The sequence below is a fragment of the Monodon monoceros genome, unplaced genomic scaffold, assembly GCF_005190385.1.
Source record: "Monodon monoceros isolate NGI ecotype Baffin Bay Population unplaced genomic scaffold, NGI_Narwhal_1 Super_Scaffold_6, whole genome shotgun sequence".
Lineage (NCBI taxonomy): Eukaryota > Metazoa > Chordata > Mammalia > Artiodactyla > Monodontidae > Monodon > Monodon monoceros.
Window position 1 is genome coordinate 47,705,382 of NW_021703783.1, and position 27,713 is coordinate 47,733,094.

The following is a 27,713-nucleotide window of genomic DNA, read 5'->3' on the forward strand; positions in this document are numbered from 1 at the left end:
AGTCTTTCTACAAATTCACAAATCCATCTGCAGTTGTTCTACATGTTTTTAATTATTTCTACTCCTCTGACTGTTGAAGTTTTTTTCATATATTTATTGGCCATTAGTTTTCTTCTGTGTGATGACTGTTGGGTACTTGCTCATTTTTCTATTGGGTTATTTGTGTTGTCTTTATTGATCTGTGACAGTTCATTCTATTTTATGGGTATGCATCCCTCTTTGGTTATACAAATTGCAAAGATCTTCTCCCAGCTATCACGTTGCCATTTTATTCTCTTTATGTTGTCTTTTGAAGAACCAAAGATGGTAATCCTAACGTAGTCAAGGTTATCAATCTTTTCTTGTTTGTGCTTTCTGTATCTTGTTTAAGAAATCCTTCTCTACTATAAGATCGTAAAAATAGTCTCCTATGCTATTTCCTAAAAGTTGTATTTACTTTTCCTTTCACAGTTAAGTCTTAACTTGCCTGGACTTGATTTTAGTGTATGGTGTGAGGGAAGGATCCATTCTTAATTTTTCTGCACCATCTTAATTGTTCTGATTTTGTACCAATGTCTAGAAGGGTAAGACCCATACAGAAGTGTCACAAACGTTCTTGGCATTTTGTTCTTCCATATATATCTCAGAATCAGCTTACAAAGTTCCATGAATACCTCACTGGAATTTTGGTTATCATTCTACTCACTCTAAAGATCAATTTAGGAAAAATTAATATTTTAACAATGTTCCTATTAAAGAATATGTATAGGTTCATTACTGCCGCATCTCTTATGACTGTTTTTTATTGCTAATATTATTTATTTGCTGGACCCCCTTGTTTTTGATTAGTCTTAAGGGAAATTTATCTACTTTAGTTAGTTTTCTTTTTAATTTGCTTTTTTTTGAGAAATTATTTTTTGTGGTAAAATACACATAACATAAAAATTAACATTTTAAAGTGTACAGTTCTGTGGCATTAAGTACATTCACATTGTTGTATAACTACTACCACCGTTTATCTCCAGAACTTTCCCCTCTTCCCAAACTGAAATGCTATAACCATTAAACACCAACTCCCTATCCCCCCGGCCCGGCGCCTGGCAACCACCATTCTACTTTCTGTCCCTATGAATTTGACGACTGTAGGGACATCATGTAAGTGGAATCATACAATGTTTGTCCTCCTCTGACTAGATTATTTCACTGAGCATAATGTCTTCAAGGTCCATCCATGTGTGAGAATTTCATTCCTTTTTAAGACTGTTTAATATTCCATTGTATTATATACCGCATTTTGTTTATCTCATTTAATTTGTTGGTGGACACTTGGGTTGCTTCCACCTTTTTGCTGTTGTGAATAATGCTGCTATGAACATGGGTGTACACGTACCTATTTGAGTCCCTGCTTTCACTCATTTTGGTGTACATACCCAGAAGTAGAATTGATGGATATATTTATATGTTTAATCACCATACTGTTTTCCACAGAAGCTGTACCGTTTTACATTCTCACCAGTAATGCACAAGATGTCCCAATTTCTCCACATTCTCACCAACACTTGTTTTTTTCTCTTCGTGCGTTTGTTTTTAAGTAGTCAGCATAATGGGTGTGAGGTAGTATGTCAGTGTGGTTTGATTTGCATTTCCCTAATGTGTTAGTTGTTTTAAAGAAACAGATTTTGGCTTTACTGTTTATTTTTATTGTATATTTGTTCTCTTTTTTGTTATCTTTAATTTTTCCTTCCATTACTTTTCCTGGGTTTATTCTGTTGTTTTTAATTCTTAATCTAGATGCTGTTGTTGAAATAAGGACCGCAGACCTAAACTTTTAAATTAGGACAGTGGTTTACTAACAGCCTATATGCAGGAAAAGAGGACACAGTCCACAAGTAGACAGCTCCACTCCTGTGGCCCCTCAGAACCGTGAAGTTATAAGAATTCTTGTGTACATGTTTATAGGAATAATATGGGCAGAATTAGCCCAGTAGCACAAAGCAGGCTTCTAGATCTTACTCTGAGAAACACCTTTCTCTTTGGTTAAAGGGCTATTTTTCTGTGGTCAGAAGCCTGGAGCTTGTGGGCAGGGTCCCTGTGATCTGGGGAACTGGGAGGTTGGGAGGGTTGGAAAAAGTTCCTTTATGATATGGAAGGAATATAGTCACTTCTGGCAGGTCAGAGATGAGTAGAGCTTTTCACCTATGCATAGCTCATTAAATTAGGGGGGGAAAAAGGCTCAAAATTCAGCCTTTAAAGTCTTGATATGTAGTATTCTTATTATTTAGGCCCTGGTAATTTCTAATTTTTATTACAATTTTTTGATTTATACGTTGTTTAGAAGTTTGGTTTCTAATTCTATGTGGGTTTGACTAGTTTGAAAATTACACTTTCTATTCTTTCTTTCGTTTTCTTAGCTATTTAAACACATTTCAAGTCTAAAGTTAAACACTTTTAACCTCTCTTCAAGTAGAACCATAGCATACTTTAGCTGATTACTATCCCCACTGGCCAATTTATTATGCTGTTTTTATTCAGTATTTTATCATTTTTAACCACATATTAGACATTCTTATTGCAGTTTTTATATAGTTAGTGTATGTTTAAGTGTACCTATTTATTAATAGCTTAATAATCCATCTTACTTCTCAGTCTTCCGTCTGGGATCATTTCCTTTTCTATCTGAGGACATCCTATAGAATCTTCTTCAGAGGAGGCTGGATGGCAGTAAAATTTCTCAGTTTTGTTCTGCCTCAAAATGCTTTTACTTCATCCTCTTTATTGGTATCTTTACTGTATATAAAAATTCTAAAAATTGAGAGCTGCTTTTCTTAGCCAACTGAAGATATAACTCCACTGTCTTGGCTTCTACTGTTATTTTTGAAAAGTCAGCTATCACTGTAAATGCTATTCTTATGTATCTGTTTTGTCTTTCTGGCTGCTTTTAGTATCTTTTTTGTTTAAATTCTTCCGTTTCATTATAAAATATCTACTTAAAATTATCTCTTTCTTTCTTCTGCTTGAGATCTGTTGGGCTTTCTGCATCTTAGGTTTAATATCATTCAACAGTTCTGGATTGGAACTTGTATTTTTTTTCCCACTTTCTATAGTATTTCCTTTTGCAATTCTTTTTAGCCTCTTAGTTATCTTCCTAGTCTCAATCTCACTTCATCCTTTCCCTCTTTGTCTCTTTGAGCCATATTCTGGATTGTTCAGATCGGTTTTTCAGTTCATCAGTGTACTGTCCAACTGTCTCCAATCTTTTTAATCCACTGAATTTGTAGTTCCTATTTTTATATTTTTCATCTCCAGAAGTCCCATTTCTTTATTTTAAAAATCTGTGCAGTCATTTATAGTCTTTTGACCTTATGCATGATTTCAATGCTTTTAAAAATATTTCTGAAACATGTTAAAATATTTATTTATATTTTTTGGCTGATAAATCCAATAATATTTACAGGTCCAACTCTGCTCTCTATTGTCTCTGCTGGTTTTCACTCACAGTGACTTATTTCCTTGTGTTCTAAGCGAAAGGTGCCTTTCTCCAGAGGGGATTTCTGTTTACTTCTGAGTCACCTAGGGTTGTTTAGGATGTTTACACGGCCATCATGCTATAAGGAATCCCTACTTTAATCGTTCTCTCCTTTCCCAATGTTTCTCGAAAGAAACAGTTCCTCAATGGATGGAAATGAACGCTGGGAGCATTTGCTATCATTCTTACGAGGAGGATCACAACTTGGGTTATTCCCACTTTGTAGGATATGAAGTAAGAATCTGAGAAAGATATACTGCTGAAATATCTCACAAAACAAATTCTTTACCACCTGTATCTAGGTTTCACTTAAGGAGGATTTTTATTTGGCTGTGAAAGTACCTCTAATAAGAAGTGTAGTCCCTTTTGCAGCTTGGTTACTAAACCATCTATATAAGAATGAATGATGAAAAGTGCAAGCTTATTATTTACTTCAGTCACATGAAAGACCGCCTGAGGAACAACCCTCCAATCATAGAAATGCACAAACCTGTGAGGGTCATCTGGATCACAGTTAGGGAGAAACTGAGTGACTGCTTCTGCCACTTCTTCATTTGATAAAACATCCCAGAGTCCATCAGTGGCCAGGATCAGCACATCATCCGCTCCATGCTCGTATCTGGAGAGATCGTAGACTCTTACCTGAAATGAACAGCAATACCCCTTGCTTAAGAAGTTGGGAGCACATTATGCCCCCTAGCAGACTGGCTTCTGATTTCCCTTCCCTTTTCCCGCCCAGCCCAGTGGTTTTTAGGTGTGCGCTATAAGGCAAGCTTTGTGGCCCAGGGGTAGCCTCCTTTGAAGACTTGCTTGTGTAGACATATCGGGCCCCAAACACAACTGTGAATGAGCCCAATAAATTAACAGTTGACAAGAAAGAAATTAACTGAAAACGTAATGCCTGAAATGTGGCTGGAACAATGACTCACAATAGATACAGCGGTAGCTAGAAGAGCAGCCGGAGGCTTGCTGCCTTCCTTCCTTTGCACATCCATCCGACAGACATTTATTAAGGGCCTGCTCTGTGCCAGGTGATCTAAGTATAAAGATAAACAGCAGATTTCCCTGCTTCTGAGCTCTCAGTCTGCAGGGGAGATAAGGCCAGTCTAGGATCCAAGGCAGCTACTCTGCATGTATTGGTTTAGGACTAAGGAGACACACTTTATTTCATGTACTCACTTTATACCTTTTGGCTTACCTGCTCTGAGGCCCATGGGGCTGGACTTATCGCATGCAACGATGGGGCTCTGATACTACACGCAGGTTTGAGGAGCCTCAGTCTAGCCTAAATCACAAAGGACACACGCCAAGTCTGAATCTCCTAAGTGTGTCTCAACAGACTGTCCTCACCTCTAGTACCTGGAATGACTTGGCTATTTGAACATCCCCCTCAACTCTTGGAAAAGAACGTAGTGACCTTAGCAAAAATAATAATAATAAAAATCAAGGCTTACTTGCACTAGGCCACAACTCCATGTTCCCCCTACTCGGGCAGGATGGGAGGGAGAGGAGTTTGGGATTTCATTGCTATTCCCTGCTTATTTGATGGGACCAGCCCCTGCCTACACCACTTCATGAGCTGAGGACAAAGGCAGGTCAATTTCATCAATCTTCCAACTCTTTCAACCCCACCTCATTATCCTGTTTTCTAAAAACAAGTCTGAGTGAAAGGTGTAGGCCAGGGGAAGGGAGGGGAAGGGAAAGAAAGGGAAGGGAGGCGGAGGGAAGGCGGATGGAGTATAGGCAGCTGTTCCCGTGTCCCATCACACACCATCGCTGTCAGGTCATCTCAGATCTCGAGAGAATACAATTCTAAGAGGCCTGCAGAACGTTCACATCCGCATCTTCAAAAGCCAAGCCTCCTATGTTTTAGGAAGGTCTGCCCAGGCCAGTGACGCCCTGCCTGCCACAGGGCTGGTCCTAAGGACGAACAGCCTACACCCAGCAGCAGAAAACAACAAAATGCCCCACACTTGCCCACAGAGTTTTTGGAAAATAAGCTCAAATGAAAAACAGCCTTTGTGGCTGGTGAACAAGACGGCAACAATTAGCTAATGGCGCAGCACACGGACTGCACTCAGGAGAGGAGCACTCGGGGGAAGACTGGACTGGCTTTTAACATCTTCCTCTCAAAAGGCAGGGGAAGTGTACATTCTAGAGAAGGCACTGTGCCCTACGATACCAAATTAGAGAAAACAGGAGGGGGTAATCTTAAGTTTACAACAGACTGGAAAGTCCCAAACGCCAGAATTTTGTCTTCAGGCTGCTGAACTCCTGTGGTTCAATTTTGACTCTAGCGGCAACTGGATCCCCTCTGCTTTACCTTCTGTAGTCCCTGGGTGTCTTAGAGCAGTGCTTCTGAAATGCTGATGTGCACAGGAATCAGCCCGGGACCCTACTAAAATGGAGATTCCAATTCACTTCTGGGGTGGGGCCTGAGAGCCTGCTGCATTTCTTTTTTCTTTTTTTTTTTTTTTTGCGGTACGCGGGCCTCTCACTGTTGTGGCCTCTCCCGTTGCGGAGCACAGGCTCAGCGGCCACGGCTCACGGGCCCAGCCGCTCCGCGGCACGTGGGATCTTCCCGGACCGGGGCACGAACCCGTGTCCCCTGCATCGGCAGGCGGATTCTCAACCACTGCGCCACCAGGGAAGCCCTGAGAGCCTGCGTTTCTAACTTGCTCCCATGTGATGCTGCTGGTCCCTGGACCACACTTTGACTACTGAGGCCGCGGAGGAGTCCTACTGGTCTGTAACAAAGAATCCAAGGGCTCAGTGGCCTCTGTGATGCCTGTGTAGACTACCCCGTAGGGGAGGCTATAGCGAGGATAGCAAATGTCACCCCTGGGCTCCTAATTTCAAGTCCTATGTCACTGTGTTGTTACTTCCAGTGTGCAATAACTTTGCTTACGGAAGACTGCTCGCTTCTTATTGGGGTAGATCTACAATAAATTTCTGTGATACTTTGAGCTCCACAGGATAGAAAATGTTTCTTATAAAGGGAGGTAGGGAGATGTGGATGTCAGGTGCTTGTAGCACCTGCTTCTAGCAAACTAGGAGATGCCACCTGCCCTGCAGCTCCTTTTAAAAGAGAGGTTTCTAAGGTCAAAGATAACAGCCATTTCATTTCAGGACCTGCCTCGTGTGTAGGGTGCCGAAATCTCTTCAAGTGCTTTCTGTGGCCCCCCAAAGCGTGGAGATTTGAGTTGTTTTAAGCTGAAGCTGTTTTATTCAAATGGAAATCTGGCCAACAAAACGGATGTGGGTTGATAAACAGCAACATGTTATAAAATGTTCCTCTTCACTTCCATCAATAAATTGAATCCTTCCCTAATTCCACTATTCACATTTCCACACATAACCCTCTAATGCAGTTTCCTTGGCCAACATGAAAATCCCTTTCAGTACCATTCTCCAAGCAATTTTTATGTAAATAGTAAACAGCTAGTCTCAACCCTATTCCCTGAGGCACTCCCCAATTAACATCCTTTTAGGTTTTGTTTTTTTTTTTTACTGCTACCCTTTGTTTCCTGCCCTTTAGCCAGTTTCCAAAGGACTTTGCCAACTTTCCACTTACAACTCGTGTCTTATACATTAACCTGTGATGCAGAACATTTTGTGAAAACGCTCTCAGAAAAGCCGGACTGCCGTGCAAGGCATCCAACTGCACGCTTATCCTCCCCAGCGGCTAGGGCTTCAAAGGATTCCAGTGGGCTCTGGAGACCCGACCTTCCCTCCCCGAAGCTGTTGCAGGGCCTCCTCAATCAGACCACACTCGCCTCCCCGGACCTCCCTGTTCCATTCCTCAAATAGCTTCTTAAAGTTCCGGGAAGCTTCACATCAAAAGTAACGGGCTCTGTGGCTCCCCAGGACTGACATGAGGAAGACAGTCTCTGGGAGGGGAGAGATACGATCTACAAAGGCCTTTATGGGAAGGGGGTCTGGAGAACACGGGCAGGGTCCTAGTGGCTCCTTCCCGCGTGCCCATCTGCCAAGAAAGGCCACGGGCATCCTGAGACTCTTGCCATTTCTCAGCGCAACAGAATTTGAGCCGTGGAGAGATGAGGCTGGGGTGGATCCATCTGCCCTCCTGGACCCTCCATGACATGTTTATTGAGCACTTACTATGTGCCAACAGCTGTGATCAAAAGTGACAAAGTCCTCACAACTTCTAAACTAGGTGCAATAGACACACAAATAAATTACAATGCCAGAAGATGACAGGTGCTTGAAGAAAAGTCAGGCAGGTAAGGAGAGTGACAAGAGAGCCATTTTAGAAGATGTGGTTAAGGCGGGTGTCTCTGGAAAGACACCATGTGAACAGAGATCTGAACCAGTGAGGTGACTTTCCACAGGTCCCTTGCTGTGCCTCCCTTTCCTTCCTTTTGGGGACCTGCCACTCCTCCGGATTAAGAGGATGTGGACAGTGTTAGACGGGTGGTGAAGAAGAGAGGCTGAGGGGGACGCTGCCAGAGTAACCCTGAGGAAGACCTGAGGATTTCCCTTTCTTTTCCTTGGTCCTCTGCAGACACAATCCCTTTCATGTTCACGAGCACAGTACTCACGTATTTGTACCAGTCTGGGTTCACTTGTCTGTCTCTTCCATGTGAGTAGTTATTCTCAAACTTTAATGTATTTAAGACTCACTTGGCGTGCTAATTAAGATTCAGGGACCCACCTTTAAAGATTCTGATTGTGTAGATCTTAGCCCAGGCATCAGCCTATGTAAACAAGGGTAATTCCAATGCAAGTGATGGGGGAACCTCACCCTGAAAACGTGGTCTTAGGCAATAAGCTCCCGAGGCGAGGTCTGAGTTGTCCTATTTGTTTCTGCCCCGCCCCCCACCCCACCCCGAGCAGAGCACAGAGCCTAGCTCTTGGAAACCACACAATAAACCACCAAGGGAAGCATTTCCCTTGCTGGACATTTACCCTTGTCCTGCTTACAGCGAACACCCTGAGAGCTGGTCACCGTCTCTTCCCCCCAAACTCAACCTCTGGAGGCCAGAGATCCCATTTTGCACTTCTTCTGTGGGCTTCGCCGTAACTTTCATAGAGTAAATACCACTAGATCTTCGGGACATACTTACTGAGACAAAGAATAAATGGGAAGAAAAGAAAAAGAATTCATATGAGATCCATTCCGAAGACCCCCTCAGCTCGTGGTGACCCAACCGTTTTAGCTTGTAAACGCCGACGCTCCCAGGCAGTCGCCGAACTGTGATGCGCTGGTATTTACCAGGAGTAGCAGACTCTTTCCATTTCGTCCCCTATCCTCAGGGGAGCTGCTAATAAACAAAAATCACTCAGCGTTCGGGAGGGGAGGGGCAAGCAGGAGGAAGCCTGGGGTCACCAAGGGTCGCGGCTAGTATATGCCCCTGAGGAAGCCAGGTGCTGACGGCTCTCACAGCTGCCCCCCGACTCTAGGGCACAGTCACCCTTACCGTCGTCACCGGGCCCTGCTTTACGGGGGAGTGGAGACAAAAACTCTTTAATGCGGTGCCTCCACTCAGCTGGCTGCTGTCTCAGTGCCTGTCTAATATCTGTTCGCCCTTTTGCTCTGTTACTGAGGAAATTTCAGTGGCCTGTGAGAGCTCATGCTGCTGTAAGCTGACGCTGCTTCCTGAAGCCACTGGTGTTTTTTGTTTTTGTTTTTGTTTTTTTGTGGTACGCGGGCCTCTCACTGTTGTGGCCTCTCCCGTTGTGGAGCACAGGCTCCGGACGCGCAGGCTCAGCGGCCATGGCTCACGGGCCTAGACACTCCGCGGCATGTGGGATCTTCCCGGACCGGGGCAGGAACCCACGTCCCCTGCATCGGCAAGCGGACTCTCAACCACTGCGCCACCAGGGAAGCCCCTGAAGCCACTGTTTAAAAGAATCCATCAGTTCTTCCATTTGCCCAGTCTTGGCTGCTCGTCTAGGATGTCCTCACGGCTCTCACATCTTTATCAGCTCAGCACGTCCTCCAAACCCTTTTTCCCGTTTAAGTACTTGAGGTAGGATGAGGTGAGCCAGCAGCTCAGGTCCGGCTGTGTGCAGAAGCAGAACCCTCCCTGCCTGGGTTAGTAGGAGCCCTCACTTCAGGTCTCTGCTTCTAACCAGCCTTGGGACTGGAGACGAGTCCTTTATTTCTTTAGCTCTCAATGTTCTCATCCCTGAAATCATTGTTTAAAAAAATGGAAAAAAAAATACAAGAAAAATAAATATTATAACACCCACTCTACCTTTCTCACAAAGCTGTTACAAAGATCAAATGAGAGGGCTTCCCTGGTGGCGCAGTGGTTGAGAGTCCGCCTGCCGATGCAGGGGACACGGGTTCGTGCCCCGGTCCAGGAGGATCCCACATGCCGCGGAGCAGCTGGGCCCGGGCGCCATGGCCGCTGGGCCTGCGCGTCTGGAGCCTGTGCTCCGCAACGGAAAAGGCCGCAGCAGTGAGAGGCCCGCGTACCGCAAAAAAAAAAGATCAAATGAGATAATGTGGAAGAGAACTACAAATTCTAATGCACAGCATGTTATTTTTTTTACAGCTCTGATCTCAGGGCAATACACCTGAAAGTAAGCTAGTTGGTGAAAGGAGATGAGTTAAGGGTGAGCTCAAGGCACCTGGTGTTCATTTCCTAAAGTCTCACTTAAAATTGACAGAGATTGGGACTCTCAATCATGTTTTGGCAGAAAAGTCAGGTGGTCCCCAAGGTAAAGGCTGCCAGTAGGTGGTGGAAAATAAGAAGAGTACAAACTCTTTTCCTCTCCACCCGCCATGGCCAACCAACCCAAAAGCTCAACCTGCAGAACGCTGAACATAGCACTTATACCAGAAGAAAATAAAACTCTAGCATATTTCGTCACAGTGGATTATTTCAATACTGGCATGCTGGCAGGCCACCAAGACTGCACCTGAATTCTCTGTTGTGATTCTATCTACACTAGATGATGTCATGAAATACACACTGAATTTGGTGGCAGAAGACTTGGGTTTGAGACCCACCTCTGCCCCTTAGTAGTTAGGCAAAACCACTTTGTTCATTCACATTTTAAAATCTCTTGACAACCTGCCAGGAATATGAAATGAGGAAGTACTGATTTACCAGATGGGGAGCATCAAGGAGGGAGGACTTTGGGCACCACGTACCTTACACGGAGAGGGAACTGCAGGGGCCAACGCCTGGGGGTGAGAGAGAAGGCTGGTGTGCTAGGGTGGCTTTGCGTAGTTTGGCTTGGCTACAGTACTGGATTTCCACTGGGGAGTGGTAAGGGATGAGGCTTCTCAAATCTTCAGCGTCTCCCTTTGTGAAATGAAAGGTCAGGATGATGCGGCCACTGGGGATGCTTATGGCTCTACCATTCCCCGACTCTTTCATCACAGGATGAGTTCGACCTGGATGGGATTGGCCACATGACCTCACAGCGTCTGACTGCAAATGAATCAAGGGACATTGAAATATGACAGATATGTTGGCTGTTCCTCCTACCCCAAAAGAAGCTGGTTGTTGCGGCTGTGGGTATAATTTTCTATGTGAAATGCACCACAGATATTCTTGAGGTTTGGTGTTTTTCTTTTTTTTTTTTGGAGTCTACAGACAAAATAAACATTTGCCTTTTGAGGGTGGATACCATCTAATAACTGAAAAAGCTGCTAAACCAGCTAAGATATTAGGTGGTATAGAGAGTCTAAAGTTGTACCCAGTGGCTGGCCGCGATAGCGTAAGGCTTTCATTTTCTCCACGTGAGGCCAGAACTTTACAACTTTGGGAGGGAGGCTATAGAGGAAGGAATTTCCTTTACAGATGGGGGCACTCCTATCATCTACTCCTTTCTCTGGGATTCCAATGGCTTGTTCACCACAGAATCCAAGCCTCACTGAGTGGATCAGTGAACAAATGGACTTGAGTGCAGCTTGTCAGTCATGTGAGGATTACGTTTGTGTCCATTAAGATGCCCGTCTGCAGAGATCAGGGTCAGAGGAAGTCCCAGCCTGTGAGTGAAAGTACGCGGGTGCCGTGTAGACGGACTGAGTCATGTCAAATCCATTTAGGAGGTGGGGGAGGCAGATACAGAGTGACCGTCCATCCCTGTTTGCCTGAGATAGTTTGGGTTTGTGCTGCTTTCCCAGTATAATTATTAATAGTGTCCCCACTGACTCTCAAAAATGTCCCGGTTGAGAGGGTAGGTTATCTGGTCTCCTGGCGTGTAAATGATTAAATGACTACTGTTCCTTATTCTTGTAGATGCTACTTTTGGCCATTGGGACTAAACGTAATAACGACACTGTGTTACTACTTCACAGGACTCGTTTCACAATGGCAGGATTTTAGGGATCTCCAGGGAGCAGGAGAGCAGGTTACTGTGTATCTTGCCTTAGAAGAGGAGACCCTATCAGCCCTGGTAAGCTATGGGATACCTGTCACGTGGCAAAGTTGACCCCACTGCTTGCAAGCAGGCCAGGTCTCGGCAGCCCTATGATCAAGCAGACGGTGAGGTGTGCAGTAGCCCTAGCCTACCAGCCTAGAACGGAGCCACAGGCATGGTGAGAATGAATCATGCAATCTAGGACTAGAGCATGGATGACTTTAGGATTATTAAACTAAAGTTCCTGAAACAGAGCGAAGAACCGCTTATGACAGTGTTATTCAAAGAGTGGTCTTTGGATCACCTGCTGCAGAAGTGTCTAAAAATGTGAAAATTGTTAGGACCCCACCCTACACCTAGTGATTCAGATTTTCAGGAAGTGGATTCCAGGGGTTTGCATTCTTAAACAAACTCCTCAAACTATTCTTACATGAGGTAATACAATAAATTAATGCAAAAAAAAAAGAAAGATACTCACTAGAAACATTCAAGTGAAATTATTACTGTTCAGGAGAGGATCAGAGGGGAATAATCTCCAATGAGAAGGAATGTTTGACACAATATACATGTTGGCTTCCCTTGTGTGACCACAAATTTCAAAAGCTAGACTTTTTGGTGTGTGTACAAGTAAATTTCAAATTGTGGTTTTATTCAAATAGCTGGTTAGCAAATCTCAAGACAGCTCCTAATGGGAACCATCCATATGGATGACACACAGGTACATCACGAGTGATTTTTTACAGCTAGAGTGGAGAATTAGAGATGGAGATGGACAGGCTAGGGCATGAAGTCTCTCCTGTATGTATAAGGTCAGATGGTACCAGAATCAAAGAAAGCAGTTCTATACACTCTTAACATGTGATTGTTTTTCCCCCAGACATTTTCAAAGTGGTGGTGGTGATGGAAGGGGAGCATATACCCCCAAGGGGGCATCAACCCAACTGAGAAGCAGATGTATGAGATGCTGCGGACATGTGGGACTAGAGAAGAGAGTCAGAAAACTGCCCATAAAACTGAACTCATAGAACATAGAGGAAAGTGGTGGTTTTCAGGGGGGAGCGGGGGGAGAGAAATGGAGAGATGATGTCAAAGGGCACAAACTTCCAGTTATAAGATGAATAAGTTCTGGGAATCCAAAGTACAGCATGGTGATTATAGTTAAATATAATATGTATGTACTGTATTATATATACACACACACACATATATACACACTATATATAATGTATATACATAATCTGTATGTCATACCGTGTTATATACCTGCAAGTGATACAGAAAAGGAATGGTAATTAGTGATGCGATAGGGGTGTTAGCTAACACTACCGTGATAATCATTTTGCAATACAGTTGATCCTCGAACAACTAGGGGGTTAGGGGCGCTGACCCTCTGCGCAGCCGAAACTCTGCATGTAACTTATATAGTCAGCCCTCTGTATGTGTGGTTCCTCTACATCTGCGGTTCAACCAAACTCACTGTGTAGTACTGAAGTATCGGGTTGGCCAAAAAATTCATTTGGGTTTTTCCATAACATATAGAAAAAAATCCATATATAAGTGGACCGTGCCGTTCAAACTCACGTTGCTCAAGGGTCAACTGTATGTAAGTATACACATCAAAACACTGTACATCTTAAATTTATACAATCTCATATGTCAATTATATCTCAATAAGGCTGGTTAAAAAAAAAAGTGCCAAATACAGCTTCTGTAAATTATCAAAGTATCTTTAGACAGAACTCATCATTTTCCCTTTGTACAGGGGGATCCAGGGTTTGTAAGGCCTGAAGTTTATGCAATTTGGGGAGTGTTTTTTTCCCCAGCTTTACTGAGAAACAATTGACATACATCACTGTATAAATTTCAGGCATACAGCATGACGGTTTGATTTATATATTGTGAAATGATTACCACGGTAGGTTCAGCTAACATCCATCTTCTCATATAGATGCAATAAAAAGAGAAAACAGAAGAATAAAAGGAAAATGTTTTTTTCTTTGTGATGAGAACTCTTAGGATTTACTCTCTTAACTACTTTCCCATATATTGTACAGCAGTACAATATATGGGAAACTATAGTTATCATGCTGTACATTACATCCCTAGTAGTTATTTATCTTATAACTGGGAGTCTTACCTTTTGAGCACCTTCCTCTAATTCCCCTTTGTCCCCACCTCTGGTAGCTGCAAGTCTGATCTCTTTGCGTTTTGGTTTTTTGTTGTTGTTACTTGGGGGTTTTGTTTTTGGTTCCACATATAAGTGAGATGATACAGTATTTTTCTGGGGAGCTCTCTTTAAGGAAAAGAACACAGAAATAATTATGAATACAAACTTAGATACTAATGTGAATGCTTATTAGGAATGAGAAGAGAAATTGCAACAGATTACTGGAACCATGGAAAATGAGGTCCCTTTCTTTTGAGAAATGATTGCAAGGAAATGATTCCTGATTGTAACCTTGCCTCTCCTCACCACATAGAACTGTCTACATTTCCCAGTAACAACCAGAAATCCTTGAAGGTTGGTCTGAGTGAAGGACCCTGATACTTACATTTAATTAACTAGCATCACTGTAAATCTGCCTCTACATTGCAAACTAGGTTTCCTTTCTTAATTAACTAGGCAAATAACTAATGCATCAACTTATATTAGTTTGCACTGGAAAGACAGAGGATGATTACCCTAATCCTCAAGATTTCACAGCAGGGAGGACACTGCTACAGGAAGGCGATGGTAGAAGGTCTCCAAAATGACCACCATCACTTCCTTCCCTCCCTGTACAAGCACGCTGCTCCTCTCATCAAGGGTGGATTCTAGTTCTCCTCTCCTCAAATATGGACCCACCTTAGTGATTTCTTTAATCACCAGCATGTGGAAGAGGTGATGTTCTGGGACTCCTGGGCTAGGTCTTAAAAAGCTTTGTAGCACTTCCCTGGTGGCGCAGTGGTTGAGAGTCCGCCTGCCGATGCAGGGGACACGGGTTCGTGCCCCGGTCCAGGAAGATCCCACATGCCGCGGAGCAGCTGGGCCCGTGAACCATGGCCGCTGGGCCTGCGCGTCCGGAGCCTGTGCTCCGCAACGGGAGAGGCCACAACAGTGAGAGGCCCGTGTACCGAAAAAAAACAAAAAAAAAGCTTTGTAGCTTCTGCCTCAGTCTCTCAAACCACTCCTCTTGGGATGTTTCCTCTCAGAATCCAGCTGCAGTAATGCCATGAGAAGCCAAAACCACATGGAGAGGCTGTGTGTAGCTGCCTCGACTCAACACTCAGCTGACAGCCCACATCAACTGCCAACCATGTGAGCGAGCTGTTTCGGACTTGCAGCCCATCTAGCCTTCAGATGACTCCAGCCCCAACTGATAGCCAACTGTGACCACGTGAGAAGCACCCAGCTGAGCCCATTCAACCCGCAGAAGTATGAAAGATAATAATAAATTCTCCTGTTAAGCCTCTAAGTTGTTTTGTAGTCAACAGAGGCACAAAGGCATTGTATTGTGATGGGACCCTCTCCCTATAGGATTGGTGAGAAGGGACATGGGACAGCGAGCCCGCTGGAGTTTTCTCCTTGGTCCCTACTTGTCCATAAGCAGCACCTGTCCCTCTGTTCCTGTCCTCCGGCAGGTAAATACCAGGAAAACCTCCCTTGGCGGGGTGGGGAGATGAGAGCCAGTCCAGGAGGCAAGTTTAATTTGAGGGCTGGAGGTGAGGAATAAAACGTCCATTTTGGTCTTAGATCCAAACCGCGGTTTCCAGTCTAACTTCATCCTCGCTATAAAGTTATTTTCATCCCAGACTCCTGTGTCTGTTTTTTTAATTGGTTCAGAAAACTCAGAGGGAAAAAGGATAAAATTATTTTTCCTCTTCAGACCCCAACAAGCAACCTTCTTCCTTTCTCACAGGCTAGAAAGCAAAGTTTAATTTTTTAAAAATTTCACCCTGCTTCATCCTCTAAAAATCAAGTGTGCCCTCAGTTCATGTTATGTGGTTTTGTGAAATGCCTCTCCCGTGTGCCTCCTTTTGGCTTTCCTGGTCCCTGCCCCAGCTCAGAGCCTCACTGCCACATGGTTTCACTTCTACGGCGGCCTCCCGGTCTGCACCTTCCTACCTCTGCACCCCCCATCCACGTGCTGTTACAAGCTAAGATTTCCACCGCCATATTCACTTATCATGCTGATCCCCTTGCTGAAGACCTGATCTGCCGCCTCGGGTCCAGTTCTAGGCCCTCCATGATAATTCGCTTGATTATAGCTAATAGCCCTTCAAGCTAATCTTCCAAACATTCTGTAAGGCAAATTTTACTTCACACCAGACTCATTACTGCTTCCTTCTTTTATCTTGTCCTCCCTCTTCAGATTAGATGGTGTTCGCGCTCTCCCTTCTCTGAATTCCCCTAGTCCCTTAGGAAGCAGGACTCACAGAGTTTATGGCTGATTATTCTTTGGCCTTCCAAGTGCCCAAAATTCTAATTGCTTGAGGACATGTTCCCCAGTGTGCTCCTCGATAAACACTATTGGACTCATGTTTACTCTCTGTGTAAACAGCCAGTGAGATTTTGTGGTCTTGATGGAATAAACGATCTAATGTTTATTATGCCAGACTCTGTTTTAAGTACATTTTATATGTCATTTAACTTGTTCCTTGCGTTCCTGGGTATAACAGCCCTATTGTCCTCTTTTTACTGAGGAGGGCACTGAGATTTAGGTAAAGTAACTTTCTTATAATCACCCAGCTAGTAAGTAAAGAGATAGAGCTTGAGCCCATGACTGATTACCAGGTCTGAGTTTCTAACCACAATATCACACTGCCTCCTAAGGTATTTTTGAGGGGTCTAGGGAATTTTTTAATTCCTCCTCTACCACCCAAAGATAATTACTGTAACATTCGAGAAAATTTCCTTCTCAAGACCTACATTTTTATATATGTGTATACATATGCACACAACTTTTTTACCTACTTACGATCAACTTTTTGTATATACAATCCTATTTTGTTTCACTTAATGTAGCCCAGCCATCTCCCCGTATCACTGTGCACCAATATCGTTTTTTTATGAATTGGCCAGACTGCAGAAAGTACACAATACAATCAAACATGCTCGTTCCCAAAACAGGATTTTGGCTTGGGGCATGAAAAGCTACTGAGAATCAGAAGACCGTAAATGTTCAGGAGTCAACGTGAGATCTTAAATATTGTTCATGTTTTCATGGGAGACAACAGGGGAGTCTCAAACAAAATAGTCATTCTTCTCTTCACCTGAAAGTGAATACTGGGAATCCCCTGTAAGTGCAAAGGCTTCCAGAAGCCAGTGCATAAGGAAGACTAATGTTTACTGACCATCTCTGACCATGTACCAGACCCTGTGCCATGCAATTCCATAGATGTTCTCATTTGTTTTTCCCAGCACCTTGTCAATCTAGGCATTTCCACCCCACCTGCAGGAAGGGGAAAGCAGGCTGAAAGAACTTGTAGAGGTCCCAGGTAATGCCGGTGCTAGGGAGGGAGTTCAGATACTGGAGCCTAAGGTCTTCCTTCTTTTAGAGAAGCCTGTTTCAGATGAAAGAAAAAAATGAAATCTAGATGAAGAGAACCAAGAATGACCTAAATGAGTGAGCTGGAGTCACAGAAAACAGCTGATAGGAATCCTGAACACTAAGGAGAGGAAAAATGAAGCAAAGAGAAAATCAGGCTCCCTTGTGGTTCAGTGTGGCGGGGGCGGGAGGTGGGGGACTGCTGAGTTGATGGGGTTGGCTTTGCAACCCGGCCCCCAGACAGAAAAAGACCTCATTCTTCCAAGAGCCCAAAAGGGGCCTAAAGTCAAGCACAGTCCTGGAGTAGAGGCCAGAAAGCAAGAAAGACATTAAGAGGAATCTTAGCTCTAGGGAGGGCCTGTCACAGGCCAGAAATGGGTGCGGAGTAGAGAACATCTGTAAGTTTAGGCTGCAGGCCTGGGCTGCGCTGTCTGAGGAATAGGTCATGAGGTGTGTGCTGGACGGGGGTGGAGAACTGCTGGAAAAGAAGGTGCAGAGTGACTCTGAATTCACAAATCCTCTCTTTCTCCACTTGAACTCTAGGGTGATACACAAAGGTTGAACAGTGATGAGCCTCATTGAGCGAGAGGAATGGGAGACCTGATGGGGGTGTTTCCCTTATGGAGGAGAGGCCCCAGTTACATGGGGGAATGATGCCGTGGACCAGGGGAGGGTCAAAACGCTTCCTACGCTCGGCAGACAGACCCGCGCTGGGTTGATGGGGGCCTCCTGTGGAATTCAGTTCTCGGCCAGAGATTCCCTACCTTCGACCTGGGGAGATATGTGGGAGGCTCAGCAAACCTGGCAGCCGCTCTTTGGGTTTGGCAAACTCGAGATTTTTCCAGTGCCTTGTGTTCAGCGAAACCAAAAATGTGTTTGGCTAGAAACGCTTCTCTAATTTTTAAACCCTTGTGCATTTTTTACGTAAATTTGATCCACATGGTTTTGATTTATTTTTATTTAACTCATCAAGTCAAATTAGGAGCTACAATGATGAATGGGAACAATGCTGATTTCCAAGAAGATTTTTGAGCCTTTTTTCTTAGAACTAAATCACATTCCACCCCCCCCACACACATACCCCACTTCCTTGCGACTGTTAAAACTACCAGCCTGAGCTGAGTTTGAAATTTAGAACCCAAATGTGAAAGAAAGATCCATGCTTGGCAAAGATGAAGCGTAGCAGGGGAATGTTCTTAGGAAGTCATGGTTAGAAAGCCAGGGTAGGCTTGGGGTGCAGGTGGGGGAGTAAAGGCAGCAAGGGAGCCAGTTATTCCTTATTAGACGGTTTAAATAAATTTACCCGGCTTTGTGGGCTCCCAACAGAAGCCCCCTAGCTGTTTCTCCAGGGTCTGACTTTATCACTGCCACCCAGGGAAAAGGAGTTTCTGCCCCAAGACTGGGGATGTGGGGTTCCCCTGTACCCATCTTTTCTTCTGCACTCCTGCATCGGAGCTGATTCAAGCTGCTCCCCCCTCTTCCCTCGGACCTTCCTCCCCCTTTCCTAGCTCTGGGTAAGGCCTCTCCATCTGGAAGCATTTAAAATGTACAACAATTTTAATCTCGTGCAAAAGAATCTTGAGATTTACACTACATACCCATTAAGCTAAATTATAGGTGCACAACCTCATTTTGCACAATTCTGTCTGGCCTAGGGTGGCACACACAGAAGGCCAGTCCTGTCCTTCCCAATTACTTTTTCTACCACACCATCATTTTCCACAACTGCAGTCTGAGGCCGGCCGTATTTCTCTGAGGAACTCTGGCCACTAAGGTCCCAAGACAGAGGTACTCTCTTCAGAGCCCCTTGAAACAGTACTCAGTGGGTCCCTTCAACACTATCCAAAAAGATTTCCTTGAACTCAGCTTCCCTCTCCTACAGAGCCTGATCAAATTGGACAAACTTGAGTACAAGGATCATCTTGTTAGTTAATAACTGTACAACCATGGGGGAGTTAATTTACTTCCTTGGATCTCAATTTCCTGGTCTGTAAAATGGGTATAAAAACCATACACACCTCACAGAATTGTTGTGAGGATTAAATGAGATGCTGCACGTAAAAAAAAAAAAAAGTATATCGTCTGGCCCAGACTTCCAGACAGGTGACATGAAGTTTCTGATCAACCAACTGGGATTTTTCATCAGTCCTCGGGGACTCTCCCATGCTGGCCCAAGTTTTAAACCTACAGTCTCTTCTTGGGATCCACAGGAGCACAGTGATTGGAAGATCTATAACCTAACTGCATAGAGATCATTCTTCTGAAAACCAAACCAAACTTCTCACTTTATATAGAAAATGTGTGTGTGTGTGTGTGTGTATGGGGGTGGGGAGGGTGAGAAGGTTTTCACTCTCCTTTAAGGAGCAAAATGGTTATTAGTGTTTCCTGAGAAGCCCTCACCCCCCATTTAGTCACACTTCACCTGTGTTTTTTGGAAAGGTGACAGTACCATTTAATATGCCTGATAAATGCCTCCCTCCCAAGGGGGAAAATATAGACGTCCCTGAGTCTAGTATTGGCTTGGCCAAAAAGTTTGTTCGGGTTTTCCATACGATGTTACGGAAAAATCTGAACGGACTTTTTGGCCAACTCAATAGTTATTGGTTTTCTCTGGCCAGGAGGAGTTTCAGCAGTAATTCAGGGATCCTTCTGTTGGCCAGAATAGAGGGAGCAGGGATCCACCAACTTCCAGGGACCCTTGGACATTTTATATCATAAGGGTTCTTACCATGCAGAATTGCTATGAAGGCAAAAAGAGAGACATCTGCAGATGGTAATTATTATTTCCACCAAGCTGACCTCACTTGACATCCTGGGCGATATCAGGAAATGTGCGTATCTTCCACGCCTGCTATTTACTAGAGATTTCCCTCTCTTAACCTCTTAACCTCCTGTGGCTAGATCTATTTTAGATGTCAGCCTCAGCAATAAAGGACTCTAAAGGAACTAGCCCTGCTCACAGCCCTGCCAAAGGGGTAGGTCTGGGTGGCTGATGGTACCCATCGCTGGCTCTGGAGTGGACATAGTCTACAGGCTGGGAAGTCACTTGTGACCTCGGAGAAAAGGTGAGTTGAGCCAATGAGATTCCTCTCTGGGAACGTGCAATTGGGGGAGTAAGAACATGGCTGTCTGGTGGCAGAGACATATGCAGCATGGCTGGTCTCAGGGCTGCCTGGATTCCAGAGCCACCTTCACTCCCATAAAGCCTGGCTCTTCAGGGGTTCTTCTTGTGGACCCCATAAATATCTCTTCCGACATTATTAAAATAAACACCTCCTTTTTTTGAGTCAGCATGAGTGGGTTTCTGTTTCCTCCAACAAAAAGAGCCTTCGCTACAAACACAGCACCCACCCTTGGGAAGAACATGCAGATGGAACTATGTCTAAACATTCAGGGATTTCCAGTGTGAGGCACAGTTTCAACAGTTAATTACACGGTATGCAAATACCGCTGCTTCCTGACTCACCCCTCCCTGGCTCTCCTCTACTGTACAAATTGCAAACATTTCTCTCACTCTCCCAACCTCCTTTGCAGCTAGGGGCGGTCATGTGACACAGTTTTGGCCAATGAGATGCAAGTGAATGTCTACTGGGACAGATAGGCTGTCCCCTCCTTCCTGCCTTGCATGAAAATGTTATGCTTGGGGCTTCTGTCACCATCTTGCAACTATGAAGGAAAAAAAGATGCAGAGGTGTCACCCCTGGCACATTGGAGGTGCTGCACCAACATGAACAGCCACCAAATTCCAGCCTCTGTGATATGTGAGAAAATATACCCCTAAACTACTATTACTTAGAGTTTTCTATCACTTAGAAGTAATATCTTTTGTAAATGATATACCTTGAAATAGAACTTGACATTGTTTCCTGTATTATAAGAAAAATGATTTTTTAAACCAAATATATGACAACTTGTTTTTCAATTAACTTCTCTAGACATCAACTGAATGACATCAGCTTTCTAGGCAATTAAAAATCTAAGAGGGGGGCTTCCCTGGTGGCGCAGTGGTTGAGAGTCCGCCTGCCGACGCAGGAGACGCGGGTTCGTGCCCCGGTCCGGGAAGATCCCACATGCTGCGGAGCGGCTGGGCCCGTGGGCCGTGGCTGCTGAGCCTGCGCGTCCGGAGCCTGTGCTCTGCAACGGGAGAGGCCCGCATACCGCAAAAAAAAGAAAAAAAAAAAAAAAAAAAAAAAGCAAGTTCATTCTGGCTGGTGTAAGGGAACAAAGATCAGATTTTTTTTTTTTAAGTTAGACCAAATTATAACAAGCCTTGAATGCCAAGTGACGGAGTCTGTGCTTTAGTCTCTGAGCCTTGGGGTGTTGTTGAAGGTTTCTGAACAAACAGGTGTCAGAGTAGTTGTTTAGGAAAATTGGCCTGATGGCAATATGTGGGCTGGATTGAGAAGGCAAGGAATGCCACTAGGGGCTGTGCAGCCATCTGGGTGGGAGGCCATGAGGGAAGAACCAGCACAGTCCAAGTGAGAATGGAGTGGGGAAAAGAAACAGACATGAGAGACACTGCAGAAGTACATGTGACACAAGTTGGCTACTGTCTGGATCTGGGGTGTGAGTCATGGGAAGAATAATGTAGAAAACATGTTCTTGCACCAAAGAGAAACAAAAACCTCATGCGGTACCTCTGGAGCTGAAGACAGGAATGGTTTTATGTAGATGTTGGAGTCATGCACCTTCAGGTCATGGTCCCCAAGTCCCCTGGTCACTCCAATAGTCGCCATTACTCGGGCCTAGGAGTATAAGCAGAGGGTCATCAGAAACACACACACACAGAGAAAGTATTCTCACCACAGTATGGCTGCCACGGGCTAAGAGAGAAGCAGTCGTTTTCCGGTTCTTCCTGCCCCTCTCCATGCCCCTGGCTGCTAACTTCTGTGGGTACTTGTTTCCAAGGAAGGGCCCACCAAGGTCACTTGCATACTTGAGGAGTGGCTTTTCTAGCAATTATTTTAATTTTAATGGACTGCTGCTGTCTCATTTCAGATTTCTTTTGCAGAGACTGGAGGGAAGGGTGTCCAATAAACTAAATACAATACATCTGTGATGTCTACAGCTACTGAAATCAATTCAAACCAAATCCAACTATCTGCCCATCCCCCCATCCAGCCATCCACCCACCCATCTGCTATACATCCATCCTTCACGTGTTTACTGAACACCTGCTACGTCTCTGGTTCTGTGATAAAAGATGTAAAACCGTCAGAGGCAGATCCTGCCCACCCAAAGCTCATATATTACACTTTATGGCTGGAGAAAATAAACCATTAGCAACTCTATAACCTGTCCTGCTAACATCTTCACAAATTCCATCTGGGTGGAAAGGAACATGATGTCACTTTGCTGTAAATACACAGACACCTTATAGCTGGGACCACACCATCTGTAGCTTTCTCTACATGGTTGTCCAAATGCTTTAAGGAAGCAATACGATTAAACTATTGCCTACACTGTCAGCCTAATGATCTCCTGGGAGGCCACAGATTTGATTTACTCAAACATTTATTGAGCACCTACTATGTGCAGGCACCATGCTGTGGGGGACAAATATCTAAGGCCTGGTCTCTCCTACAAAGGAACTTGGTAAGGGAGGCTAAGAGGTACATGTCTAATTAACAACATATGGAATATGGCTGAGTGCTGAAAGGCACATGAACAATGGGTTATATGAGTTCAGAGGAGGTAAAAATTCTACTAAGAAGTTTCCCTGGAGCAGGGGGCACTACATTTTTGTGCAGAAGGATATCCAGCATCAAGACAGATAAACACAGAGGGATGGAGTGAAACTCATTCTGGGTGGACCAAAGCCCACTGCTCTAACACTTGGATCAGCAACACTGTACCTGGTGTAGTGTCATGGTTCAAAGACCTGAACTTGAATCCTCGCTCTAATGCTTGGGTAATAAGAATAACTTATAAATGCTAAGGCATGAATCTAACACTTTACCATATCTTCATCCTACTTTCCCCAAAAAGCTGTGGATTTTGGAGCTGGTTTCACATCAGAAGGTGGGCAGGTTTACAGTCAAGTGGAAATGAAACCGTAACACACATTTCAAAGGCAAGAATCAAAGGGGTTCATGAAGTGCAGACACAGGAATGTGGACCTGGGGACCTCTGGTCTGGCACTGCTCTGCTGGGGGCCTGGCTCAGCTCCCTTCTAGCTGAGCGTTCAGCTCTAAATGTGGACATTCTGAGTCCCTTGTAGCCCTTCTACTCTCCTTCCTGCTGTGGCACCTTCTCTGGTTGGACATTTTAGTCCAAAGAAATCTGATATTTCTGCTAGTTACTGAATTTGTTTACATGTCCCACACAAGTCCTTTAAAGCATTGGCAGAAATTAAATGAAAAGTAACAGCAGTGAAAGTATTCTGAAACTTCTGGGGAGGCCGTGTGCAGAGAGGAAGGAGAAAACCCCTGTAAAGGATCAAGACAGAACTGATGTGTTGTAAAGCTTTCTGCAGAGATCATGGACTCCTGGGACAGAGGAGGCATGCTACTTTGGTACAGGGCATGCCTGGAGCAGACTGACGCCACAGTGGCTTTTAAATAGGTCAACAGGTACAATGACTGAACTTGTCAGCTACATATCACAGAACTGTCAAGCCCTAATTAACTGAAATGCTGGAGGAACATGATGTCCTGGTGAATTGAACTGTTTGCTAAACTGGGAAAACCCTTGCTCTTTTAAATCTTTTTGCTGGTTAGCTTTGAAGAACACATTTATCCATTTTCCTGTTGTTCCAAGGAGAGTATACTGAACATAACTGAATAGCTTATTAAATACTCATGCATTTACTGACGGCCTGCCATGTGTCAAGTACCAGGCCGGAGAGGTACTAAGGATACAAAGGCAACAGGATGTGGTCCTGAGCTTACTGGGAGTCACTGGTTAGCAGCAGGGTAATACTGAGAATTTCAGCACCACAAAGAACTGCAGCTGCAGGCGTAGATCACTGGGCTGAGTGATGTGCATTGACGGCGCCCACTCTACAGAAAGATACACGAAACCCTACCAGGAGTAGGAGAAACCCTACCAGGAGAGCTCTACCCTGTCCTGATTCTCAACCAGGGATGGGGCAAGTTAGTTTGAAAAATGATGCGTTTATTAATCAAATAGCTGTGTTTCATTTCCCTCCATGAAATGTCTCCTTCCAGTGAAATCACTGCTGGGCTACACTGAGCCCAAAACCTAATCCTGTGTGTTCTCTTTCACACACACACACGCACGCACACACGCACACGCCCACACATACACTCAAGTTCTGCCCATGAAGGCCTCCTCCGGTTTTCTTATGAGTCACTTCATCCTGATAAAAGCTATCAAATGCTGAAAAAGATTTCAGTTGAAGATTCTTTTCAATGTGACCACATTTTTCACTTCTAATTGGGACTCTCAGCGCCTAGTTGAAATGTATTCGTGTTTGGAGGAAGAATGCAATGATTCAGAAGGTGTTTGTTCTTCCTGGGAAATGGCTTCAAAGCGTCCTCATCTCTGCTCCAGGACTGGAACCCTCTCCAGTCTCTGCTCAGAGACCACTTTAAGATCAACAGCCTTCCTTAAGCTCAACAATGTTTGATTCTGACTGAGGCCCTGGGAGCTGGTGATGGATGGTCTTTGCTATCTCCACCTGGCATCTGGTCCATGTGATCCTATAGTTTAATCAGGGTGAAACTTTGGATCCCCTTTCCATGGGGCAAGTGGAAAAGCCACCTTGCAAAGCCTGAGCTTCCGTGGTGGGATGTGAGGGCACTAGAAGGAAGTGGAAGGCCATGGCTCCACGTCTGGTACCACCCCTCGCCAGCTGCGTGACTTCCTGAGCAGTTTTAACCTCGGAGTCCCAGCTGCCTCATCTACCAAGTGGATAGAAGGCAGCCAGCTCTGCCTGCCTCGTGGCTTGTTGTCAGATACACAAGGAGATGATGTATGTGAAAGTGGTCGTGTTTAAACACTGTGAAAAGTTATTCAAATGGATTGAGAAGGGGGATGGCATTTTCACAAAATTAACTTTAGTCCCTCATGCTCACCACCCCCGTCCCCCAACCCTGCCACTCCCTGGACCCTCAAGACAGGAGGCCTGAAGGATGACGGAGGTGATATTCTTTCAAGCTGTCAAGGCTATGAAATCATGAGCTGCTGAGTGGAACATACAGATCACCACGGGCTCCGTGGAGACAGAGCCTTGTTCTCTCAGTCCGGGGAGGGCACGTGCCTACCTTCTTGCCTTCTCCATATATAAGGGGAAACTTCAAGTCATCATCCTCAATGGTTTTGTATGCCCTGTAGGGGGATAAAAAACATTAAAAAAAAAAAGCTTTGCACTCAATTAGTGACCTGCTGCCCTGACACAGGCCGCCAGGTACTTTATTTTCCCTGAGATTCCATCCGGTCACCACACTGCTGATCTCTTTCTGTATAAACAGTCATTCTCCCTACAGGTGTGTGCGTGCGTGCGTGCGTGCGTGTGTGTGTGTGTGTGTGTGTGTGTGCATACATATTTTAACAAACCAGAAAATACCAAGTCTTTACAGGCTTGAAGAGACAGAAAATGAGCTGGCATATTCACAATTAGCGAGCAGGGGTGATAGGCTCCTGTCTTCAGCATTTAGTGTCCGTGCAATAATGAAGCTCCCCAGCAGCGGTGGCAGGATTCTTGTCATTAATCTGGAGCTGTGAGAAGCAGCAACACTCAGCGGTGGATGGGGGGCGGGGGGGCGGGACTGCTCCAAGAGCCAGTTCTCACCTCCGGGGGTTGTTTACGCCAAAGCAGCCTCGTACTGGAATGGCTGGAGAAGGAATATTTAGAGCCTGTTTGACCTCAGCCTGATATTCAAGGTTGGCAGAAGATCCTGTTTCACGATAGCTATTAAATGGCCATTTGACACACAGAAAATCCACTTTACGCTTCAATGGTTTATTCCAGACACGGTTGTCCAGATGCCACGACACAAACAGCAGAGGCTGGCCAGGCTATGGTGAGAGAGCAAATGAAGGCCACGTCTTGCGATTTTGCTCACAAGGAAATTAAAAAACAAACAAGCAAACATGGTACCCAGTTACCAGCTGTATAACCCTGGGCAAGTAGCTCCACCTTTTTGGGTCTACGTTTCCTCATCTGTAAATGAGGATAACCACACAGGATGTGAAGAGCTTAGCACAGAGCCCAGCACTTAGTAAGTACTCAAGAAGCGGTAGCTATCACTAGTATTTAGTAGAAAGCTAATACGTGGCACACCAGTCCCCCTTTCTGCACAATGGGCACAGCATTGCCTATTCAATTCCTCAGAAAAGTGGTAGGAAGATTAAGTAACAGATGGGGTAGGTTCTGCTCGGTTAGAGGCTAGAAGCAAGACGCTTTTCTCAACTAATATCTCCTGAGTACATGAAAACAATTAATTTGTGACGTGCCCCCTGGTCCTGGATATATCTAGGCAGCTTGGGAGTGAACCCGACATCAAATTTATGAAGGAGCTTGCTATACAAAAGAATGCAACCCGATTGAAAAAGGGCTCAACCCCAAAACTAAAGCAGGCACATCCTTATTTTCCAGGAAGTTATTTGGTTAAGTTCTTTCCCAGAGGGCAGAGGAACAGTGAAGTTTTGGCACCGGACGTGTCTGCGCTTGAGTTTAGCACTGCTTTCTGTGTAGCCCTGGGAGAGCGGAGAAGCCTCTCTGGACCTCAGTCTCCTCGTTAAGTAGAGAGGCCAAAAACTCCTGGGCTTGCTGTGAGGATAAAAATGGGCTGATGAATGTGACGAGCTTAGGAAGCATTTAGCCCAGTGCCTGGCACATGCTGAGAGCTTGATAAAAGCTAGTTGCTGCCGCTGCTGCCGTCAAGTGGGCCCAGCGGTATGCCATGGATTGAATTTTCGACAAAGGAACCGTACTATTTCCTTCCCCCAAATCTACCAAACTAACACAAGGTGGAAATAGCTACTTTGATGTTTCTATGCTCCCATGAACTATTTAAGACACTGCGGTAACCAAGTCACTTGGGGACCAAACAGAGCTATTATTAGAATACACTCAGCTTGGGGATTGAACGAGTTTGTAGACCAGTGGTTCTCCATCTTGGCTGCAAATAAAATCACCTGGGGAGGCTTGAAAAATCCTGATGCTCAGGTCACATCCCAGAGCAATTAAATCTGAACTTCTGGGGATGGGACCCAGGTACCAGGAATTTTTTAAAAGCTTCCCAAGTGATTCCAGTGTGCGGCCACGGTTGAGAACCACTACTAGAGACCAAAATCATTAGCTAACATTCAAAATCAGTTGAGCAATAAGCCCCCTGTCACCTTGACCCTAAAGATGACAGACTACATGG

At 44.8% G+C, this 27,713-nt stretch overlaps 1 protein-coding gene across 3 annotated transcripts in view; it reads right to left on the minus strand.

Moving 5' to 3' along the window:
- The window catches only part of PPM1H (protein phosphatase, Mg2+/Mn2+ dependent 1H), a 264,476-nt gene that overhangs the window by 19,073 nt on the left and 217,690 nt on the right, over positions 1–27,713 (minus strand). For 2 of the 3 annotated variants that reach the window (XR_003791202.1, XM_029206227.1), the window contains exons 7-9: positions 25,605–25,668; positions 22,014–22,121; positions 3,996–4,147 (exon numbers count right to left, since the gene is read on the minus strand). Coding sequence is in view for 2 of the 3 variants with exons in the window: in XM_029206227.1 (XP_029062060.1) it covers positions 3,996–4,147; positions 22,014–22,121; positions 25,605–25,668 (324 nt within the window). In the remaining variant the exon portion in view is untranslated. The remainder of the gene's footprint in view (positions 1–3,995; positions 4,148–22,013; positions 22,122–25,604; positions 25,669–27,713) is intronic. The other variant, XM_029206228.1, reaches the window with a different exon arrangement.